General features: G+C 53.0%; 3 protein-coding genes across 3 annotated transcripts; 1 reads left to right on the plus strand and 2 right to left on the minus strand.

Moving 5' to 3' along the window:
* Positions 1–151: 151 nt before the first annotated feature.
* On the minus strand, positions 152–1578 carry B3GNT8 (UDP-GlcNAc:betaGal beta-1,3-N-acetylglucosaminyltransferase 8). The gene has a single exon (XM_016209242.2). It carries the CDS (start codon positions 1571–1573, stop codon positions 392–394), a length of 1182 nt encoding a protein of 393 aa, XP_016064728.1. The 5' UTR covers positions 1574–1578; the 3' UTR covers positions 152–391.
* A 3454-nt stretch (positions 1579–5032) lies between these two features.
* DMAC2 (distal membrane arm assembly component 2) lies at positions 5033–9865 on the minus strand. The gene is made up of 6 exons (XM_016209171.2): positions 9824–9865; positions 8920–9116; positions 7631–7711; positions 6748–6884; positions 6482–6644; positions 5033–6147 (listed from the first exon to the last, which is right to left on the minus strand). The coding sequence occupies exons 1-6, from the start codon at positions 9827–9829 to the stop codon at positions 5970–5972; spliced, it is 762 nt and encodes a 253-aa protein (XP_016064657.2). The 5' UTR covers positions 9830–9865; the 3' UTR covers positions 5033–5969.
* A 2607-nt stretch (positions 9866–12472) lies between these two features.
* ERICH4 (glutamate rich 4) lies at positions 12473–14173 on the plus strand. Its single transcript, XM_016209185.2, has 2 exons — positions 12473–12784; positions 13973–14173. Exons 1-2 carry the CDS (start codon positions 12473–12475, stop codon positions 14171–14173), a joined length of 513 nt encoding a protein of 170 aa, XP_016064671.2.
* Positions 14174–19497: the final 5324 nt, after the last annotated feature.

Below are 19497 nucleotides of genomic sequence, written 5' to 3' on the forward strand. Positions count from 1 at the left end.
GCAAGGTGACCAGGAGGCTGTCGGAGCTGGCCCTGTCCAGTAAGGGTGGGAGGGTGTCCAGTGTAAGGGACAGGGTGTGCAGGGTACGGGTGGCTGAGCTCAGCTCTTATAAACTTCCTGGGCCCCACAGGCGCAAACACAACTCCAGGCCTCAGAATGGGAAGCTCATATTTTCTAAAAACAAAAAGTAGACAAAAAGTCTTCTGCCTCCTGCTGCCCAGTCCCATAGCCTGGACCAGCCCAGGAGCGGCTCAAGCAGCCTTGATTCCGGGACCTCCCTCACACACAGGCCTGGAAGGAGAGGCTGAACAAGGGGCAGGCAAGAGGCTGGCACCCAGGCCCGCCCAGGACCCAAGCCAGGTCAGCCCTCCCCTCCGGACCCCATTGAGGCTCAGCATTGCAGCTGAGGGTCCTGCAGGTGTTTCCAGAGCCAAATGCTGTCCTGGGGCCTAAGGGGTCGCACCAGTAGCAGGTCACGGAGAATGCAGGGGTCAGCCGGGCGGTCTGTTGGCCAGGTTGTGAGGAAGCCTTTGTGGGCCCTGGGTGCCAGGCCCAGGGCTTGGAAGCACAGGCCAATGTAGACGTCATTGAAGGGGAATGGTGCCACACGGGCTGCCGCCCGCAGCAGCCAGGGTACCAGGTGCCCAGCGATGATATAGCCACCCCCACTGGCATAGGCCGGGTAGTTGCCTTCAAAGAAAGACCCGGGTACGTAGAAGGGTCCTCCAGGCTTCCGGAGGGGCTTGGCCTGGGTAAAGACCTCCCCCATGTAGAGGCCTCGGGCCCAGCGGGGTGGCAGGGCCCGCAGGTAGTCCAGCAGGGCTGGGGTGTGCACGAAGGCGTCATCCTGAGCTTGCAGGACGAAGCGCACACTGGCGCAGTGGTGGCCAAGCCACGACAGCAGCAGCAGGTCCTTGAGTGTCTCGTTGAAGGGAACGTCCAAGAAGTCCCAGACCAGCAGGTCACTGTAGCGATGGCTCTCCCAGGCCACCAGAGGGCCTAGGTGAGGACCCCCCTCACCCACTGGGGACCCCAGGAGGAAGAGCAGCCGGATTCCAGGAGTCGGACCACCCCAGGTCTCCCTCACAGCCTGTCTCTCAGCAAAGCGCCCCGGTTCTGACTTGACAGCCAGCAGCAGGTAGGTTTCCCCACAGCTGGGCACGTGGCCACTGCCACCTCCAGGGAGCCACCGAGGGAAGCTCCGGCAGGCTGCTGACAACAAGAAGCGGCGGAGGTCTTCAGGGTAGGAGGTGAAATCGGGGATCTCAGCAGCAGCGGCAGCCCCCCAAGCCCGGCAGTCTCCCACCTCAGTGCTATTCCCACTGGGCAGGGCCCCCAGCCGCCACTGCTGCTGGTTCCAGTAAGCCAAGGGCAGTGGGCCAGTCTGGCCCAGACGGGCTGAGAGGTTAGCCGGCAGGGTGGGCTCAGGGGCTGGTGTGGGGCCTGGCAGGGTGCCCTGGGGTCCCAGATAGGCCTTGCTCAGCCGAGACTCTGATGTCCACTCGATGTACACTTTGAGGCCCAGGAGCGTGAGCAGTGCTGACAGGCAGAGAAGGCACTTGGGGCAGCGCATGACCCAGCCCAGGGAGGGGGTGGCCGCGGGAGCTGCAAAGGAGCCACAGAGGCTTTTGGAGTGCAGGATGAGCCTTCACAGTCCCCACCAACCTTTGTAATAGCCTCTTAGTCCAGACCCTAAACTGGCCCCTAACCAAAGACCCAGATCTTCCCCATTTCTGGACCCAGAATCACTGCTCCAATCCCATTCCAGCACCGGCTCTTTCCACTCAGCCCAACCCTTTCCACTGGCCTGTTCCCCACTCTCCATTCATCCCCCTCACCGGGAATCAGGATCCCGGGGGTTCAGCCCCTCCCTGTGTCAGAGAAACCCAGCCTCCCTCGCTCCAACTGTCCCCATGCCAGGGACTGAGGAGCCAAGGATCTGCTCCCTCTTTACCTCTGGGTCCCGCTCCAGCGCCCCGGGCTCCCTCCCTTCTGCCCTGGTCCGGCTGTGGCTGCGTCGTCTTTCTTCATGAGCCTCGTCGTCCAGCCCAGCCCAGCCAGTCCAGAGGGGTGGGGCGGGAGGGCGAGCAGGCGGCTGGGAGGGCCCCAGGGGCTGGGAGGGGCCGGGGCGGGGCTGAGGGAGGCTGGGGGGAGGGAGGGCAGGAGGCCGACCTGAGAGATGGGGCTCTGGCGTGTTGGGGCTGGTTTTCTGGTGAGACAGAGGAAAAGGTGCAGAGTTGGCTGCAGAGACAGACTGGGCACCTGGCAAAGCCTGGGAGAGTCCGAGGGAGGGTGAGACAGCCAGGCCTGAGCCCGGGCCAGGTACTGTTGGAATGGCCCAGAGACAAACACGGTCCCAAAGTTGCAAAGCCGGGAGGCGAGGGGCTGGCGCCTGGTCGGAGGAGGCGGGAGGAGAATGTGCTGAGGGAATGGGTCAGCTTGCCAGAGATGGGAGGGGTGCTGCCAGAGTCAGGGCGGGCTGGGTTAGGGGGCTGGTTAGGAGAGAGCCAGGGAGACCTCAGGCGGGGGCCGAGAGGAGACAAGAATGCGGAGAGCACTGCAGGGAGAGGATGAGCAGAGACAGTGAGCCAGAGACAAGGGGTGGCCAGGAAGCCGGAGGGGAGCAGAGAGGGGAAGACTTAGAGAGGCAGGTGGAGGGACTCAAATGGAGTCGGAGGAGGGAGTCTGCAAACAGAGCCAGGCCCAGGGAGAGGCGGAGGAGGGAGCCAGGGAGGAGCAGCAGGGGACCAGGTGGAAGGAGAAGGGGCAGCTGCAGGCGCAGCCAAGCTAGAGGGCAGTAGAGGGCTGGGGGCGTGGGGAGCCCTCCAGCGGAGCCGACCCTGCACCTCCATCCCCTTTGGAGGCTGGCTGCCTGACCAGCGGGGTGGGGCCCCCACTTCAGCTCTTCCCGCAGCTGCACTGGGACTTGGGAACACTAACATCCTACCCCCAGGGACCTGGGGGGAGGGGGGGTCTGCCTGTGTTTACACTGGATGTGCTCCCAAGGATTCTGCTGTTGGGGCTGCATCAGCTGTCTTGGGAGGCCGGTAGGTGGAGCCTCCTGATCCCAGACCTTCTGGAACCTGGGGTGGGACTAACCCTGGCCTGACCCCCTTCACTCCACTCGCGGTGGGGGAGGACGGCCTCAGGGACCCTGTCTGTTAGCCATAGCAGTTGATTATCTGTCCAGTGCTGATTTCCTCCCCCTCAGTTTGAATAATAGAGCCTATGGAACCAGCTGGAGGAAGACAATGTGGAGGAAGTGGGGAGTACAAACGGGTAAAAGCTAGAGTGGGAAATGCCAGCCACGGGCTGGGGTCAGGGGCTCCTCCCCCAGGGCTGGAGAGAGGGATCCAGGCCCCTGGGCTCTCCCGGCTCAGCTAGCTACTCCCAGGGGTGCAGAGATTCTCCATAGGGGGTGACAGTGCCCCTCCTGGGGTTGTTGGAAATCTCGGAGGGTACAATTTTGGTTGCTATGTGCATTAGTCTGGGTCCAGTCAGGAGGGAAAGCACACAGCAATGGGAACAGGGAAAGTTGAATATTGAAGTGACAAGGGGGTCACTGATAAGGTGCCTTGGAATTTACTGGAAATCGCCTCTGGGGTGTGGTGGAGTCATTTACAGGAGGTGCTGAACAGAACTCCTGTTCCCTTACATAACAATGGGAACAGGGATAGTTGAACTGGCCCTGGCTCAGCTGTTGAGCATCGACCTAGGATCCAGGAGATAACGGTTCAATTCCCCTGCAGGACACATGCCCAGGTTTCAGGCTCGATCCCCAGCAGGGGGCGTGCAGGAGGCAATCGATCAATGACTCTCTTTCATCATTGATGTTTCTCTCTCTCTCCCTCTCCTTTCCTCTCTCTGGAATCAATGAAGATATATATATATTTTTTAAAAGTGCCTTAAGAGGTGCCTTCTTGTGGAAGAGTTGGGGGGAAGATGTGCAACCCAGCCCAGCATCCCTGCCCCCCTAAGCCTTTGGATTCCTTCTGGCTTCTTGCCTCATTAACTGTAGGCCTCTGTTGAGGCCATGTCACCCAACCAAGACAGCTGTTAGAACCACCCCCAGCTGCATAAGCCAATCACTAAATCCAGAATCTCCAGTACATTCCCTTGTACCAGTGAACTTGGCCTGATCCAGCTTACATCCACCCTCACCGGTCTCACACCCCAGGTCTACTCCTGCACGGGTTCCCCAGGTTTCTGACTACAAGTATTTTAGTGCACAAGCTGTTGCCTCCTGGGTCATAGTGAGCACCTGCCCCCTGGGCGCTGTGATTTGGCTCCAGGTGTTTATGGGTCTAGTGACAGCAGGGGTGCTTGTGATGCTCCTAAGAGTGGACACTCTCAAGGCATCCACCCCATCACATCTTAGGGGTTTTGAGCACAGGAAGGCTGGTAGTCTCCGACGCTACTAAGGAGGCTGAGTGACATGGGGGTCCGAGACAGTGTTTCTTTTGGTCCAACCAGACATCCCCATTCCAAATGTCATGATCTCTCTCTACACCAGTCCGCGCCCTCACTCACATAAGGCTGGAATTCAACCACCAACCTACAGACTGAACTGCTGTGTTGTTTCCAGTACTATCAGCCCTGGGGCTACAAGAACTTTTGGGGGCTGTCACAGAAGTGCTCCAGTTCTCAGACCATGACTGGAGCTGAGGCAGCAGACCCAAGCTTGTCTTTGTCTATCTGTAAGCACTCAAGGGCACTGCAGAGGATCCGTCCAACGCCTATCTTTAGAATGGTCATTACCGCCACAGCAGTCAAGTGCTGCAGCCAGAGGGGCTCCCGGGGCACGCGCTTCAGCTGGCACCTCATGGCAATAAACCCGTGATGGCCTGACTGTGAGGCGGCCGCATACCGTGGATTTCTGGCAGCTCAGCCCCAATCCCCTCTCTCTGAGCCTACCTCCTGGAACACTCTGGACACCAATGCTGTATCAGTTTGGATCCAATCCGGAGGGGAAAAAACACACAGTAATTTGAACAGGGCAAGTTTAATATAAAGAATTAATAACTTTAACAGTGAATTGAAGTGACAAGGGGGTCACTGGTAAAGCGCCTTGGAATTTACTGGGAATCACCTCTGGGGTGTGGTGGTGATTCACAGGAGGTGCTGCAGTGGAAGCACTCCTCTAGGAAACTGCTAGGTGGGGCGGGGTGGGGCAGGGTGCCAGGGGAGGCTGCTGACCCCCTGGCGATGGAGAAGCCACCAGGGAGACAGGAGCCGCACACCTGAACAGGAACCAGGAACCAGGAAGTAAAAGCCTTGCCTCCGGCAAAGTCTCTCGAGCGCCTCCTACTGACAGGCTTATGCCAGTTAGCAAAGGAAAGTATTTCAAAGGCCCAGATCAGTTTTACAGTGCAGATAAGTTGAATTTGGAGCTGAGTCAAATCGATAAGCCGGAACACCACAGGACTTGGGCGCTACTGGCATTTAGTGAGTGTGGGCCAGAGATGCTGTACCCTGCCTGCGGGGAGCTGACTAGTCCCACATGGAAGAACCATCCCTCTGGAACGCCAGGAGCACCTCCTATATCAGTAGGGTCCCGGGAGGAAACAGAAGCACACCTAAATGAGGTTAACTTGAGAACAGTCTCTTGACATTAGTGGGCAAGGTGCGGTGGCCACAAGGGAGAAGGCAGCTCCCTGGGGCTACTTGCAGCCAGGAGTCTTTACCTGCCCCTGGCTTGGAGAGGCAGGAGGAGGTTACTAGAACTTGAAGTGTGTGGCAAGGGCTCCGTGACAGGCTGACAGGAGCTGTGACCTTCAGTCTAGAGTGCAGCCAGCTAAGGCACCCATGAGGTGGGGACCACATGCTCTCCTTCCCCGATCTGCCAATGCCACACCCCTCATCCCACCCCAGCCCCCAGAATGAGAAAGCCCAACTGGAAGCCAGAAGTAGAACCGTCAGGCACTCAACACAGCCCCGCTGAGATCCAGCTGGATGGGGACAGGGCGTGACTAGGCAGGGGCGGGGCTGGCTGTGTCCTGAGACTGCTCCCGCAGCCCCGACTTCAGGCCCTGGGCCCACTCGGTCCCCAGAACCTCGCAGTTGGGTAGCATCTCCTCCACCAAGATCTGAGTGAGGCCTGGGTTGGACACGGCAGGGAGGTCTGAGATGTCCAGCCTGCGGAGGTTCCTGAGAGGAAGCAAGAAGGGAGGAGGCCCGTATAAGGACAGCATCTGTATAAGTGTATGGAGGGGGTGTACCAGCCCCCATTCCAGCCCTAGCTTCTTAAATAAAAATCTTTAACTGTCCAGAGAATGTTAGAGCTGTCCAAGTCCACGAAATCCACCGTGTTAATTAAAACTAGGGAGTCCTTTAATTCCCCGAGACTCACTGCCACTGCTCACTTTAGGTTTGTCATGGAGACAGGGAACTGCCTGACACGGCCCCCTCCCCACTTTCCTGTATGTGAGCTGGGTGGGAGCCCCTGCCCTGGCTCGGGGCCCAGGCTGAGCTGACGTCTCACTGGAGGTGGTGGAGGCAGGCAAGGCCCCGTTCGGAGATTCGGGGGCAACCAGCCAGCGAGAGCTCCTGCAATGAGTTGGCCAGCTGGTGGAGGCGGCTGAGACACCAGTCATCCACATGGGGACAGCGCTGCAGAGACAGGGACTGCAGCTCCTTCAGGGCCACTGCAGGGGGGAGAGGGCATATGGCACCAAGGGCCCTTCTGGAGCCCACCGTGAAGGGAAAATGCAGAGCCCCACCCATCTCTACCCCACCCACCGCACTCACAGAGGTTGTCCAGGCCTTCATAGTTGATGGCACAGCCACTGGCATCCACAGCCTCTACAGGTACTGCCTGGAAATCCAACAACTGGAGAAAGGAGTGGCCACGCCCAGGGGACCGAATCCACTCTTTGCCCTGGAACCTGGAAAGGAGGGAGAGAGGGAATGTCAGTGGGTACCCTGTGTGTCCCCAAGCCTCCAGCCTCCGGAGACCACTCCCCTGCCCCGTATAATACAATGATGGTACCATGTCTGCACTAGTTCTACGGCCCTGTTGTCAGGGGTACACGTGCTGGTCTCATTGGATCTCCTGATAGACCCATCAGAGACGGAATGTTTGGCCAGTGTTACATACCGGAAGCTGAGCGCTGAAGACATGACTGAAAACGGAAGAGAACAGAGCTGCAACACAAGAACCTTTGCACATGGCAAAAGTTGAGATGTTTTCGGACACGCACACTGTTTCTAAGGGAGGTGCTGGGGGCAATGCTCAGAGCAAGTAAAAGCTTTAATTAGAACAAAGATGAGAGGTAGGTGAAGTCTACGTGAGTTCTGCTTTTCAAAGAGAAGGAAAAGGGGAAAAAACCCAAACATTGGAGGAGGGAGGAAGAGGGAAGGAGACGAGAAAAGAAACTAGTGTTTATGGAGCATGTGTGCCATGCCGGGCCTCCCTACAAGCGTTTCCACTGCAAAATGTGTTTGTAGGTTAGACACAGCTACCACTCCACTTTACAGATGACAGAAACGGAAGCTTGAGATCAAGCCCCAGCCACACAGCCAGCAGGGGGCAGACGGGGAACTCCAGGGAAGCCTGCCCCACTGAGGAGCCTAAGGCCTAGAGAACATCTTTGGCCTCCCCGCACCCGTTCTGACCCCTCTGCTGTCATACTTGACTGCGCCTCCCTGCCTCAGGATGAAATAGGCTCCTGCGACGTATGGGCCGTATCTCTCCTTCATGTGGGTGAAGGACCTGCAGAGAGAACAGTAGCTGAGGCTGAGGCCTGGGGACCACCAACCCCTCGCCATGCCAGGTGCTGCTGGGAGGGTCAGAGTCCACAGTATCAGGACTGACAGGCACACAGACAGACAAAGTCAGGCTGCAAATATTTACTGAGTGCCTATTAAGTGCTGGGCACAGGGGGGCAGTGGTGATCAACGTATATAACTGTCCTTGCCCTTCAGATGTTAATTTACAGGGAGAAACAATAATAAACCAGGAAATAAGAGCGAACTGCAGACTACCAATTCCAGGATTAAAACAGAACATAGGGACTGACTAGGAGTGTCTGGGGTTGGGTGGGGATGGAGGAGACTAGTTTGGCTGATAAGAAATGCTTCTTGGGGAGGTGACACTTCTGCAGAGATCTGAGTGGGAAAGACTGCAGAAGTCAAGGCAAGACCCTGCCAGGCCAAGGGAACAGCCAGTGCGAGGCTCAGAGGCTCAAATTAGGACAGTGGAACTAACAGCAATAAAGACGCCATGTTGCAGGGGTGAGGGGAGTCCCTGGTAGGCATCTCAAAGCTCAGTAGGTACCAGGTTTTAGGTTTTGGAGTTTGGCCTTCATTCTAGTTGCAATTGGAAACCATTTCAGGGTTTCAAGCAAAGTGGTAATGTTCTCTATTTTACTTTCTTAAGAGTCCTTTGGCTGCTTTGGCCTATTAATAGTCTGTAGGGGGCATATGGTGACCAGCTAGATTACTGCAGTAATCCAACCATAAAATGAAGGGGTTCTGCTCTGGCTACAATGAAGGAGGCGAGAACTGATCAGATTTGGGATATTCTAGTATTTTATTGATGGACTGGATGTAGAAGGCAGAGAAGCAGAGAGAGGAATCAGGGATGACTCCTTAGAATCTGGCCTGAACAACTGGGTGGGCAGTGGTGCTGTTTACTGGGATGGGGGAGGTTTGGAGGTGAGCAGACTTTTTAGGGGGAAATCAAGGGTGTGCTGTTAACCATGTTAAGTCTGAGGTGCCAGCTAGGCCAAGAGGAGCTGGTGGGCAGCGGGCTGCCTACATGAACTGGAGTCCTTGGGAAGGGTATGAGCCATAGACAAAGATACAAGTTGGCACGGCTAGTATTGGAAGCCACAGGGCCACCTGGGAGTGGCAAGGGCAGGATCTGGGTTCTGACCAGTGAGGCCAGAGCAGTAGGGTCTTGCAGGCCGGGGCTCTCACCGATTTTCCTTGTGCACTTTTGACATCTGCTTTTGGAGCAGGTACTCCCTCAGGGCTTCCACGTCATAGAATCGGTCAGTAAGGAACTTGAGCAGCATCCTCCCCTTCCTCTGATTGCCCTCTGGGGCCACTGTACTGCTCAGACCACGGATGCCCCTGGTACCCCTATTCCATATTGGGGCCACCAGATGCAGGGACTGGGGAGGAAGAGAGGAGAGGTTGAGCCTGGAGAGCCTCCTGTGAGACAGAGCTGGACCCCTCTGTTCTGTTCTTGGTCCATGAACACCCCCCACCCCCACATGCTTCCTGATTCACTAAATTCTCCTTTCAGAACTTCCAAATTCTGCATTTGGGACTCCCAAGTTTCCCTCCATGTTTTCCACAAGTTCTTCCTCTTAATCAACCCTAAATAGTCTCTTTGATTTAGCCAGACATTCTTGGTTTTCCCAAACTCTCCCCCTATCTCCCCCCAAATGCTTATTTTCTCTCAAAACCTCCATTATCTGACTTCTTAATTTCCTACAAATTCTCCCCTTAATTTTACCCAATTATCCCTGGAGTCTTTCTGAGTAACCAGTTTCTTTCCCTAAAATGTAATCTTAGTCGTTTCCAAACCACCCTTAAACTCTCCTTTCAACTTCTCCTCAAAGTCTTCTCTTAGCCTGCCCCCAATTTCCCGTTTCCCCCCAAAACTTTGCCCAAATCTTTATTTTTCCTCAAAATTCCTCAGAAGTTCCCAACCTCTTCCCCTAAATTCATTCTTCATTTTACCCACTTTCTAAATTCTCTCCACAAATACTGCAAATTCTCCCCAGGAGCTCCCCCACCTCTTGGCTCCCCCACCCCACCATCGTGCCTTTGGTTTTCCATCAAAATTCCTAACTCTCCCATGAGTTTCCCTCACCTGCATTCCTTGGAGTCCTTCCCTTGGCCTCTGCCTGTCCCTTCCAAACCCTCCATCCCTGCAGGTCCCACTCTCACTCTCTTTTTCCCTTTTTATTCTTTTTTCTCTTTTTGGTTAATCCTCACCCGAGCATATTTTTTCCCCTAGAGAGAGTGGGAGGGAGGGAGGGATTGGTTGCCTCCAGCGGGGGTCGAATCAGCAACCCGGGTACGTGCCCCGCCGAGCATCGAACCCGCGGGGCCGATGCCTTTACTACGGATCCACACCGGCCAGGGCACGGGTTCCACGCCCCAGCCCGTCGACAAACTCGTCCCTCCCTCTGATTGGCTGGGTGCGCCATCACCGAAGGCGCTCCTTGCTTCTGCATTGGCTTCTCTCTGCCAAGTCCCCGCCCCCTCTTCCTCTCGGAAGCTCCTCAGCAGCCTGCGACCCGCACTCGTCCTTCCTGGTCCCCCAAAGCCGCATGTCTACACGGGCAGCGCGAGGCCTAGCCGGGGGCGTCCTGCTGCCCCGCGCTCCTTGCTTCCTGGGCACAGACAGAGGCCTTGAAGGCAGAGGCAGCAGAACGGACTTCAATTTCGGGGCTCTAGGAACTCCGACCACCTACCGCCCTGGGCGCCGCCATCTTGCTGAGATTACGTCACCGGAAGGGGCCGGTCCTTTCTTATCCACCCACCTGGCTCTGTGTTTAACATGTTGTTGTTTTATAGGGTCACGCGCTCCTCTTAAAGGCGCACGCGCTGTTTAGCTTGGGTTTGGGGATTGCTCTGAGCTCCCTCTCCGTAGACTTCATGATGGGACTCCAGCCTGTCCCCAGGGGAGGGTGGGCAGGCCTTCCTGTTAGAGCACCTCCCCTTCCTCTGACTGGGTCAGGGCTCGCTCGCCGCCGTCTTACAGCGGGGAACCATGTGCCTAAAGAGCTGACCAGCGTTCTTTTTTTCCAAGGGAAAATGGTCGAGTGGGTGGTGAGATGGAGGTGAGATCTCAAGATTAGCATTGTGGCCCGGCCAGGAGTGGCTCAGCAGTTGAGCATCGACCTAGGATGCAGGAGATCGCCGTTGGATTCCCGGTCAGGGCGCAGGCCCGGGTTGTGGGCTGGATCCCCAGCAGGGGGCGTGCAGGAGGCAGCCGATCAATGACTCATCATTGATGTTTCAACTCTCTTTCCCCCTCTCCTTTCCTCTCTCTGAAATTAATAAAGATATATTTTTTAAAAAGATTAGCATTGTGATGTGTTTGTGATTTCAGTTTGGAGCTCAGAGTGAAGATTTGATGTGAAGTCTTGTGGATAGAATTATTCATCCATTCATTCCACAAATATTTACTGAGCATGTACCATGGGGCAGGCCCTGCTCTGGGCGCTGAGGTTACCACGGAGAACCGGACATACCCAGCCTCTCTCAGGGAGTCAACATTCCCGGCAAAGAGAGGATGGATAAGAAACACATGAGTAAGCAAGATAATTTCAGATAATGTTTGATAAGAGGCAAATAAAAACAGGTAATATAATAGGGAGTGACTGTGGTATAGGGCCATCGGCAAAAGCCTCTCTGAAGAGGTACCTTTAAGTGGAAGATAAGAAGGAAACAGCCATTCAAAAATCTGGGAGGAAAGTGTTCCAGGCAGAGTAGTAGCCTGTGCAAAGGCCCTGAGGTGGGAACCGTCTTGAAGAGAGAGGTAGAAGACCAGGTCAGGCAGGTGGGCAGGGAGCTGACTGTGCAGGCCTGGTAGGGTTTTATTCCATTCTCAGGACAGTGTCGTCTGATTTACATTTTGTAAAGATCATTTCTGCCAGGCTGGAAACAGATTTCAGAGGGCAAGGGTGGTGGTGGGGGCAGCAAAGAGGCTACTATACTCTTCCAAACCAGAGATGAATGGAGACAGGAGCAGGGATGGGGCACCGGAAATGGTGAGAAGTGCTCAGACTATGAGTCTGTTTTGGAGGTTGAGCCAACAGCTTCTGACCTCTAGAACTGTAAGAATAACTTTGTGTTGTTTTAAGCCACTAAGTTTGTGGTGATTTGTTACAGCACAGCAACACCAGGAAACTCATACAGTGGGGTAGGTCCCAATTGAGAATTCTGTTTTGACAATATTCACCTTGAGACATCCAGGTGGAGATGCTGAGAGGGGTCTGAAGCTCAGGAGGGAGGTCGGGACTGGAGCCAGGGACTTTGGAGCCATTGACATGTCGAAGGAATTTGAACATCCTGGGCCCGACAGAGGGGCTCTAGCAGAGGGAGGCCTGCAGTGTGTTCCAACCTTTTCCCTGGCAGGGCCCAGCACTGACAGTGATAATACCTAGAGTCAGCAGAATTGGCTGCTCAGTGAAAGCCAGCAGCCTGGATACTAAGGCAGCCTAGCTGAGGGATCATTCTCTTGGAAGCCACTCCTGGCTCCTCAGGCACACTGGTTGGGAAGCCCTGGATGGCTTGAGTGGAGAAAGGCAAGAACCAAGCTGGGGTTTAAGGATGAATGGTGGGAGGGACCCAGGAGAGAGACAGGCAGGATGAGGCCAGACATCAGTAGATACCAAACACAGGGAGGGGTTAGGCCTGGGAAGAGGCAGGGAGGGGTAGAGTTGGATCTTTGTACGCAGAGTTAAAGTTAGACTTCAGAAAGAAAAAATATGCTGATTCTCACTGAAGAATGGACTTTGGGATGCCATGTATGACCCTCCCATCACCCTTCCACTGCCCTTTACTCCCCCACCCCCCAGGTCCCCAGGGGCCTGGGTCATTCTGGACCTTGCTACTTCCTGCTGCTGGCAGCCACTGTTCAGAGACTATGGAGCTGTGGAAGCAGCTGAGGGAGGCTGGACTGGTGCCTCCAGGGCTGGGTCCACCCCCCAGGGCCCTGAGGGATGTCCCCCCATCAGGGAGAGCTGACCAGACCCTCATGTCCCCAGGGGCAGACCCTGAAGGTGCCAAGGAGACTCTGCTGTTGATCTGGGAGGAACTGGTGAGTGAGGAATTTGGAGGTCAGGAGATAGAGTAGGGGTGGAGGGAGAATTAAATGAATGAATGAATAATGAATGAATGAATGGCAGTGTATGAAAATAGAAAGGGCCAGAGATTGAAAGACAGAAATTGAGAGACAAGAATAGAGAAATAAAGACAGAGACCCACAGAGAGACCCAGAAAGAGAGACAGAGGTTGAGGACAGCAACAGAGAAAGAGAGACTCAGGTTAACACTTAGAGAAAGAGAGATGGAGACAAAGGCAGAGAAATACAGACACAGAGAAAGATATGAAAAGACAGAGACAGAGACAGGTGGAAACAGAGATAGATAACAAGAAAGGGAAACGAGAGACAAAGAGGCTGAGTCAGACATACAGAGACAGGCAGAGACAATGAAATGGAGAGACAGTGACAGAGACCAGGAGACACTGTGAAGCCCAGCTGGCATGAGCATCGACCTACGATCTAGGAGATCGAGGTTTGATTCCCGGTCAGGGCTCAGGCCCTGGTTGCGGGTTCGATCCTGAAAATCGGAAATCGTGCAGGAGGCAGCCAATCAATGACTTTCTCATCATTGATGTTTCTCTCTCTCTCTCTTTCTCTCCCTTCTTCTCTCTGAAATCAACAAAGACATATTAAAAAAAAAAAAAAGACACTGAGAAGCAGAATGGCAGTTAGGGTCCAGGGACACAGCGAGGACCTGCCCAAGAACACATTCCAGGTAGTAAGGTGATGGGGACAGGGAGCACTGTGATGGGAGTTGCAGCAGAGGAGAGAGATCAGGCTCGACTCCGAATATAGCTCGGGCGAGTGGGCATTTCCAGCCGGGTAGCAGCTGGGGGTCGGCGGGTAGAAAATTACATCAGCCGGAGGCGGGCACTTTGGGTAAGCTGACTGAGCAGGTCAGCTGGAGACTGGCCCGGGGACGGACATCACCTGGGGGGGGGGGAAGAGCCTGATTAGATTAGGTGTGGAGCTTGCTCCGGGATGGAGGGTGGGGATTCTTGCTGAAACTGGATTTTGCAAGGAGGTGCGCAGGTGTGCCTGGGAGAAGGTTCAGGAGCCTGACTAAAGTTTGGTCAAGCGAAGAAACTTTCTCAGCTCTTGAGCTGGGACCTGCACCCACCCAGGTTGGGGGGGCATGGTCCCGGGGGTGGAATGCCCACGACTCTCCCTTCCCTCCCGCAGGACAGCCTTCGCCGAGTGGATGTCCAGCTGCTGGGCCAGCTGTGCAGCCTGGGGCTGGAGATGGGGGAGCTGCGGGAGGAGCTGGTTGCCTTCCTGGAAGAGGAGGAGGAGGAGCCTGAGGGGAAGCAAGAGGAAGGACACCTGGGGGTCTCCTGCCCAGCCTCAGGCCACCGCCTCCCGGACTTTGAGATGACTATCTGAGGCCCTGCCTGAGTGCTTCTCATCGGCATATGCAACTTTATGCAAATTAGTGTAAATTTATGTAAATTTATGCAAAGAAGGGTGGTTTGCAGGTCAGGTCAACCTGCAAAGGTTCTGAAGGTGCCCGAGATGAGATTCAGGGCCGGGCCTGTGAGCTGTGGGCGCGTTTGAAGATGACGTGGGAAGTTTGCAGAAAAACTATATTTGCAGATGAGCCGCAGGACAGTTGAGAGGACATGCGGGTCTTCGCAAGTAGAATGGAGACGCTGGCAGATCAGGGCTTAGATCAAGGCCCTCCACTGGCTCCAGCTGGCTGCCGAGCACCTGGAATTGGCGGCTCTAATTGCGGTGCACTGTCAGAGCTAACTTTTCCAAGGCTTTGGTATAAGAATATAAAACATTTCAATAATCCTAAAAAGTAATTACATATTGAAATGATAATATTTTGAGTATATTGTGATACATAAAATATTAAAACGAATTTCACTTGTTTATTTAAGAGTTTTTTTATTGTGGTAAAATATACATTAAAAATTAACGAAATAACGATTTTATTTTTTTTTTAATCCTCACCTGAGGATTTTTTTTCCTTTGCTCTTCAGAGAGAGTGAGAGAAACAGAAACATCGATGTGAGGGATTGCCAGGGGCCGGGGATTGAGCCTGCAACCCCCTTGGCAAGAATCGAACCCGAGACCCTTCTGCCCGAGGGCAGACGCTGTAACCAGTGATCCAACCTGGTTAGGGCGCTGAGGAACTTTGAGGGATACAATTTGGGAGAGATGCGAATATCTCGGTCAAGGAAAGTTCCTAATGCCGAGCTCTGGTGTCCTCTCCCTGTGGAGGGAGGGTGCTGCCCTCCCCTGGCACAGCCCTGTGTTCACCACCCAGGACCCTCGCTCTGTCCCCCGTGTCCAGAGTTTTTACTGGGGTTACATCCCGGAGACATGATTTTTCATTCTCAACCATGTGATGGAAGCCAGTCTGCAGCTTCCCCTACCCTCTGTGGAGGTCAGGCTGACCCCAGGCCCCAACCTTCTTGTCACTCGATTAGTCTTTCTGGGGACCCACCCCCTCCGGGATCTTGTGGTATGAACTCAGGTGTAATCCAAGAGGTTCGTGCGCAACAAAGGCACTGCTATTATGAGAAAACGCCAAGAGTTTTAGAAGTTACCTCCCAGGAGCCAGGGAGGAAGACCAGATAAATCATTGTACAAAGCCCAAGCCTGCACTTTCGGAATCCATTTGGCATTCATTTACTCCAAGCTTCCAGGGGCTGTCTCAGCGAGCCTACACCCTGGGGCCATTGCCAATGGGCTAAAAAGTCACAGGGGACAGGAGCTTGTCCCTTCTTGGCAAACTCTCCTTTATTCAGGTTTATGGTTCCTCACCCTTAGGATCCTCAGAACCCCGGCTCCCAGGATACTCGCCCGACCCTTCTAGCGCCTGTTAGCCTGCTTCTGTAATCCCCTTGCAGTACAGCCCCCCTTCCTTTAGCCAATGCAAGAGTTCCTTCTGGTTACCCTGAAATTTGGCGCTAACTGTGGGTGTGGTGACCAGAAGGGCTGGTGGGCCCTGCTCGTGATGGGTCCAGCATCGTCTCCTAAGGCACCTTGTCTTGCTTCTTTGGAGGCAAGTCTTTCAAAAAGCAGAGCAGGCCTCAGCCGGTTTGGCTCAGTGCTTAGAGCGTCGGCCCCAGGACTGAAGGGTCCCAGGTTCAATTCCGGCCAAGGGCATACACCTGGGTTGCAGCCAATCGATGTGTCTCTCTCTTTCTTGTTTCCTCTCTCTGAAAAGCAATGGAAAAACTGTCCTCAGTTGAAGATTTTAAAAAAAGCGAAAAAGCAGAGTGTATTAGTTTTCTATCATTGCTGTAACAAATTATCACAAACTTAATGGTTAAAATAGCACAGATTTACTAGCTTACAGTTTGGGCGGTCAGAAGTCGGAAATGAGTCTTAGACTGTTATAATAAAGGTGCTGGCAGGGCTGTTTTTTTTTTTTGGAGGGTCTAAGGGCAAATTCTTCTCTTGCACTCATTGGATCATGGCCCCTTCCTCCATGTTCAAAATACAAAAACCAAACTCTGCCTCCACCACATCCCCTTTTGACATTGCCCCTCCTGCCTCCCTCTTATAAAGTCCCTTGTAGTTATATGGGGCTCACCAGGATAATCCAGAATTATCTCCACATCTCAAGATCCTTAATTTAATCCCATCTGCTGTTGGGGGAAAGCCCCAAAAGTCTAAATTCAGGATTGACTCCCAAGAACTGACACATAGGCTCATTCAAATTCATAAGAGCTTTAATTGGAGACATTTATATACATAGCAAAGCAGCGGTTCCCAGTAGTTGCTGGTGGGGAAAAGCTGTACCCCTCCCAGGACAGGATTCCTTTTACAGGGGGTTAATTATACAATCAGATGGTGGGTAGTCATAGACCACCACAAAGAACAATGCATTTCCAAGTTAACAGATGACATCAGGCAGTTATCACACTCTATACATTCATTAACCTCCTTCCTGGGGACATGATGTTTGCCTTGGGCAACATTTGGGTTTTCTGGGTAGTCAGCCCAGCCTGAGGCTACAGAGAGTTAAACAGTCACAGAGAGGTCAACATTCCCCAGACGCCTTGCTGTTGAAGCCATATTGCATCTCTAAGGTGAGCTCCCCTGCACTCCACCCCAGATGTGCTATGTGTCCTTCCATTCTACACGACAATCTTCTTCGAATTCCCTCGGATACTTTGTACCACATGGTTTGGAGTCTGAGGGGACAACTCCACGGAGGCCTAGCATAATCAACAAGCAGGTGACAACTCCTCTTAGAGCCCCCTTCCCAGGTAATGATAAAGACTAAACCAAGCGGACAGAGGATCAATCCCTAACCGCTGAATGGTAGAGACTTGGCTCTTCCCTGGGAGTCTGAAGAAAGCATTTCTCCACGGACCCAGTAGTTCTCCCTATGGAGTGAGGCCAGCGTGTGAGCCCGGGTGGCAAATAGGTGACCTTGCACACTTTGGCTGGAAAGACAGACATTGCAGGCACAAGCAATGGCAAATCACAAGCTTCAGGCAAAATACAGGCTACTTTGTTATCTGTACTGAGAACCGTGGCTGGGGGCGGTTGTGCTCTGGTTTGCAACACCACATCGAGTTCCCGGCTGGGGATGGGGCAACTGTGGGCCCTAACGTATCCGGGGGAAAGATAATACAGTAAACCCTCAATTTTGTGAACCTCAATATAACACACTTTGGATTTAACAAATTTTGGATTTAATGGACAACATTTCCAGTCCATATGTCACATGTGACAATTAACACTTTGTTAATTTTAAAATGCTTTTAACCAAGATTTGCTTATAATTAAATCAACAGGTTATTTTTTTGTTATTAATCCACTGTTATTTTGAGCAAATTTTAGCAAATAGGCTATATGTTGATAAAAACACTGTAGTAATTTCACCGACATAAGTAAATGTTACATATCTACGACTCGTCTACATATTTAAATCCAAGAGTCACTGCTCTGAAACGATGTTCGGGGGAATGAACAGCACGTGACCACCCAGCCTCGCGCGTGGTGACTGGTTCCGCTGTCCCGTGGCGTGACTTTCTGCAGCGGCTTTAACGCAAACCAACCAACATTCCGATGTGCGCTCAGCCAGGTCCCAGCTGGGTGCGTTTGTTAACTCCCGGTGACTGGTGAATGCACATAGTTACTAGACCTATCCGTATACATTTAAAATTATAGTAATACATATAGAAAACTTATCTGTGAAATTAAACTTTTCTAACATACCTAATTTTAATTACACTAACATGTCTACATACGTAAGTAAAAACAGATAAACTAACTTGTCAATTTTTTAACATACTCATTCAGAAAACCTACTTTATTATATAACAGACTTTTAGCTTTAATAGATATGCCCTCGCCAGAACTGATGTATTATATCAAGCTTTCACTATAATTCGAATCAAGATTTTATCCCTCTCTGTAGGAGCCAATGAGCCCAGACCATCTGGGGGGAACCCGTAGGTGACTGGTCCCTGGCCCTAGGTCGTGTGGAGCCATCAGTAATATGGCATATGTGGCCCCAGTTGCAGAGTCCATTCAACAGTCAAGCTCTCAGCAGAATCCTCGTCGCTGTCAGCAGTCTGCTGGTTAAGAGATGACATGCACTGGGACGGGCTTGCCTGGTGTAACTGTTGAGTCCCGTCAGAGCTTATGACAACCCATCCCTGTCCTTCTAGGTGCTCTAGCAGACTCTCTGCCACCGTATGTAAAATAGCAAGGTCTTTACCGGTTAGCATAATGTTCTTGTCCATATAATGATGTAATGCCACCCCCTCCCCACCTTTCCATACAGATAACCTTCTGCTACTAACTGTAACAGATGGTGGGGTTCCGAGGTGGCCCTGCGGCCACACCTGAAACGTCCAGCGTTCTCCATTCCAACTGAAGGCGAATTAATCCTGACTTTGAGGGTCTATAAGACTACTGAAGAAGGCGTTAGCAAAATCTAATACAAAATGGCATGTGCACAGAGATTCAATGACTTCATTTAGTAATTGGGTGCTATAAGGTAGAGCAACGTGGACTGGGGTCCCAGGAGTCCACAGGCACCCGCCGTGACCTGTCTGGTTAGTCCTGAAACTGCTTATGGACTAACCAGACGGGTCTATTAGAAGAGCTATGGGTGGGGCAGACAATGTCCACTCCATTTCACCATAAACGACATCGTCTCTCATACATAACCTCCCTGCAGGGAGCCCCCGGCGATGTCAATCATCTCGTCATCCTCAGACAAAAGGAATGAGAGCAACGAAGCCTCCGTGGGCCTCCCCTAAGTTTGGGGATCCCAATTTACCTTGATCATGACTGTTGAGACAGGAGGCTACCACATAGGCTAAAGTTTCGACCTTCTAATCGCTTTCCCACCAGCACAGTGAGAATCCTCCAATAGGTCTCTAATCGGAGGTCACCTTCCGAAGGGCGATTCCTAGCAGATATCAATAGTGCTTCGCCTCAAGAAAACCTCCAAGTGCAAAGGGAGGGCCAGACTACAGTGGCCTTGGCATCTTTTCTTTACATATCTTCAGCCTCTCCCATAACTCCTACCTTGGGGTGTGTTGGGGGTAGCCCCATACTCATGCACAGATCCCCAAGTCTCCAACGTTTATGCCAACATATCTACTATAGTCTACGTACTTAAATCCAAGAGTCACTGCGCATAAACAATATTCCACAAATGATTAGCACGTGATCACACAGCACTGCACGTGGTAATTGGTTCTGTTGTCGCCTGGTGTGACTTTCTG

The sequence above is a fragment of the Miniopterus natalensis genome, chromosome 18, assembly GCF_054644295.1.
Source record: "Miniopterus natalensis isolate mMinNat1 chromosome 18, mMinNat1.hap1, whole genome shotgun sequence".
NCBI classification, from domain to species: domain Eukaryota; kingdom Metazoa; phylum Chordata; class Mammalia; order Chiroptera; family Miniopteridae; genus Miniopterus; species Miniopterus natalensis.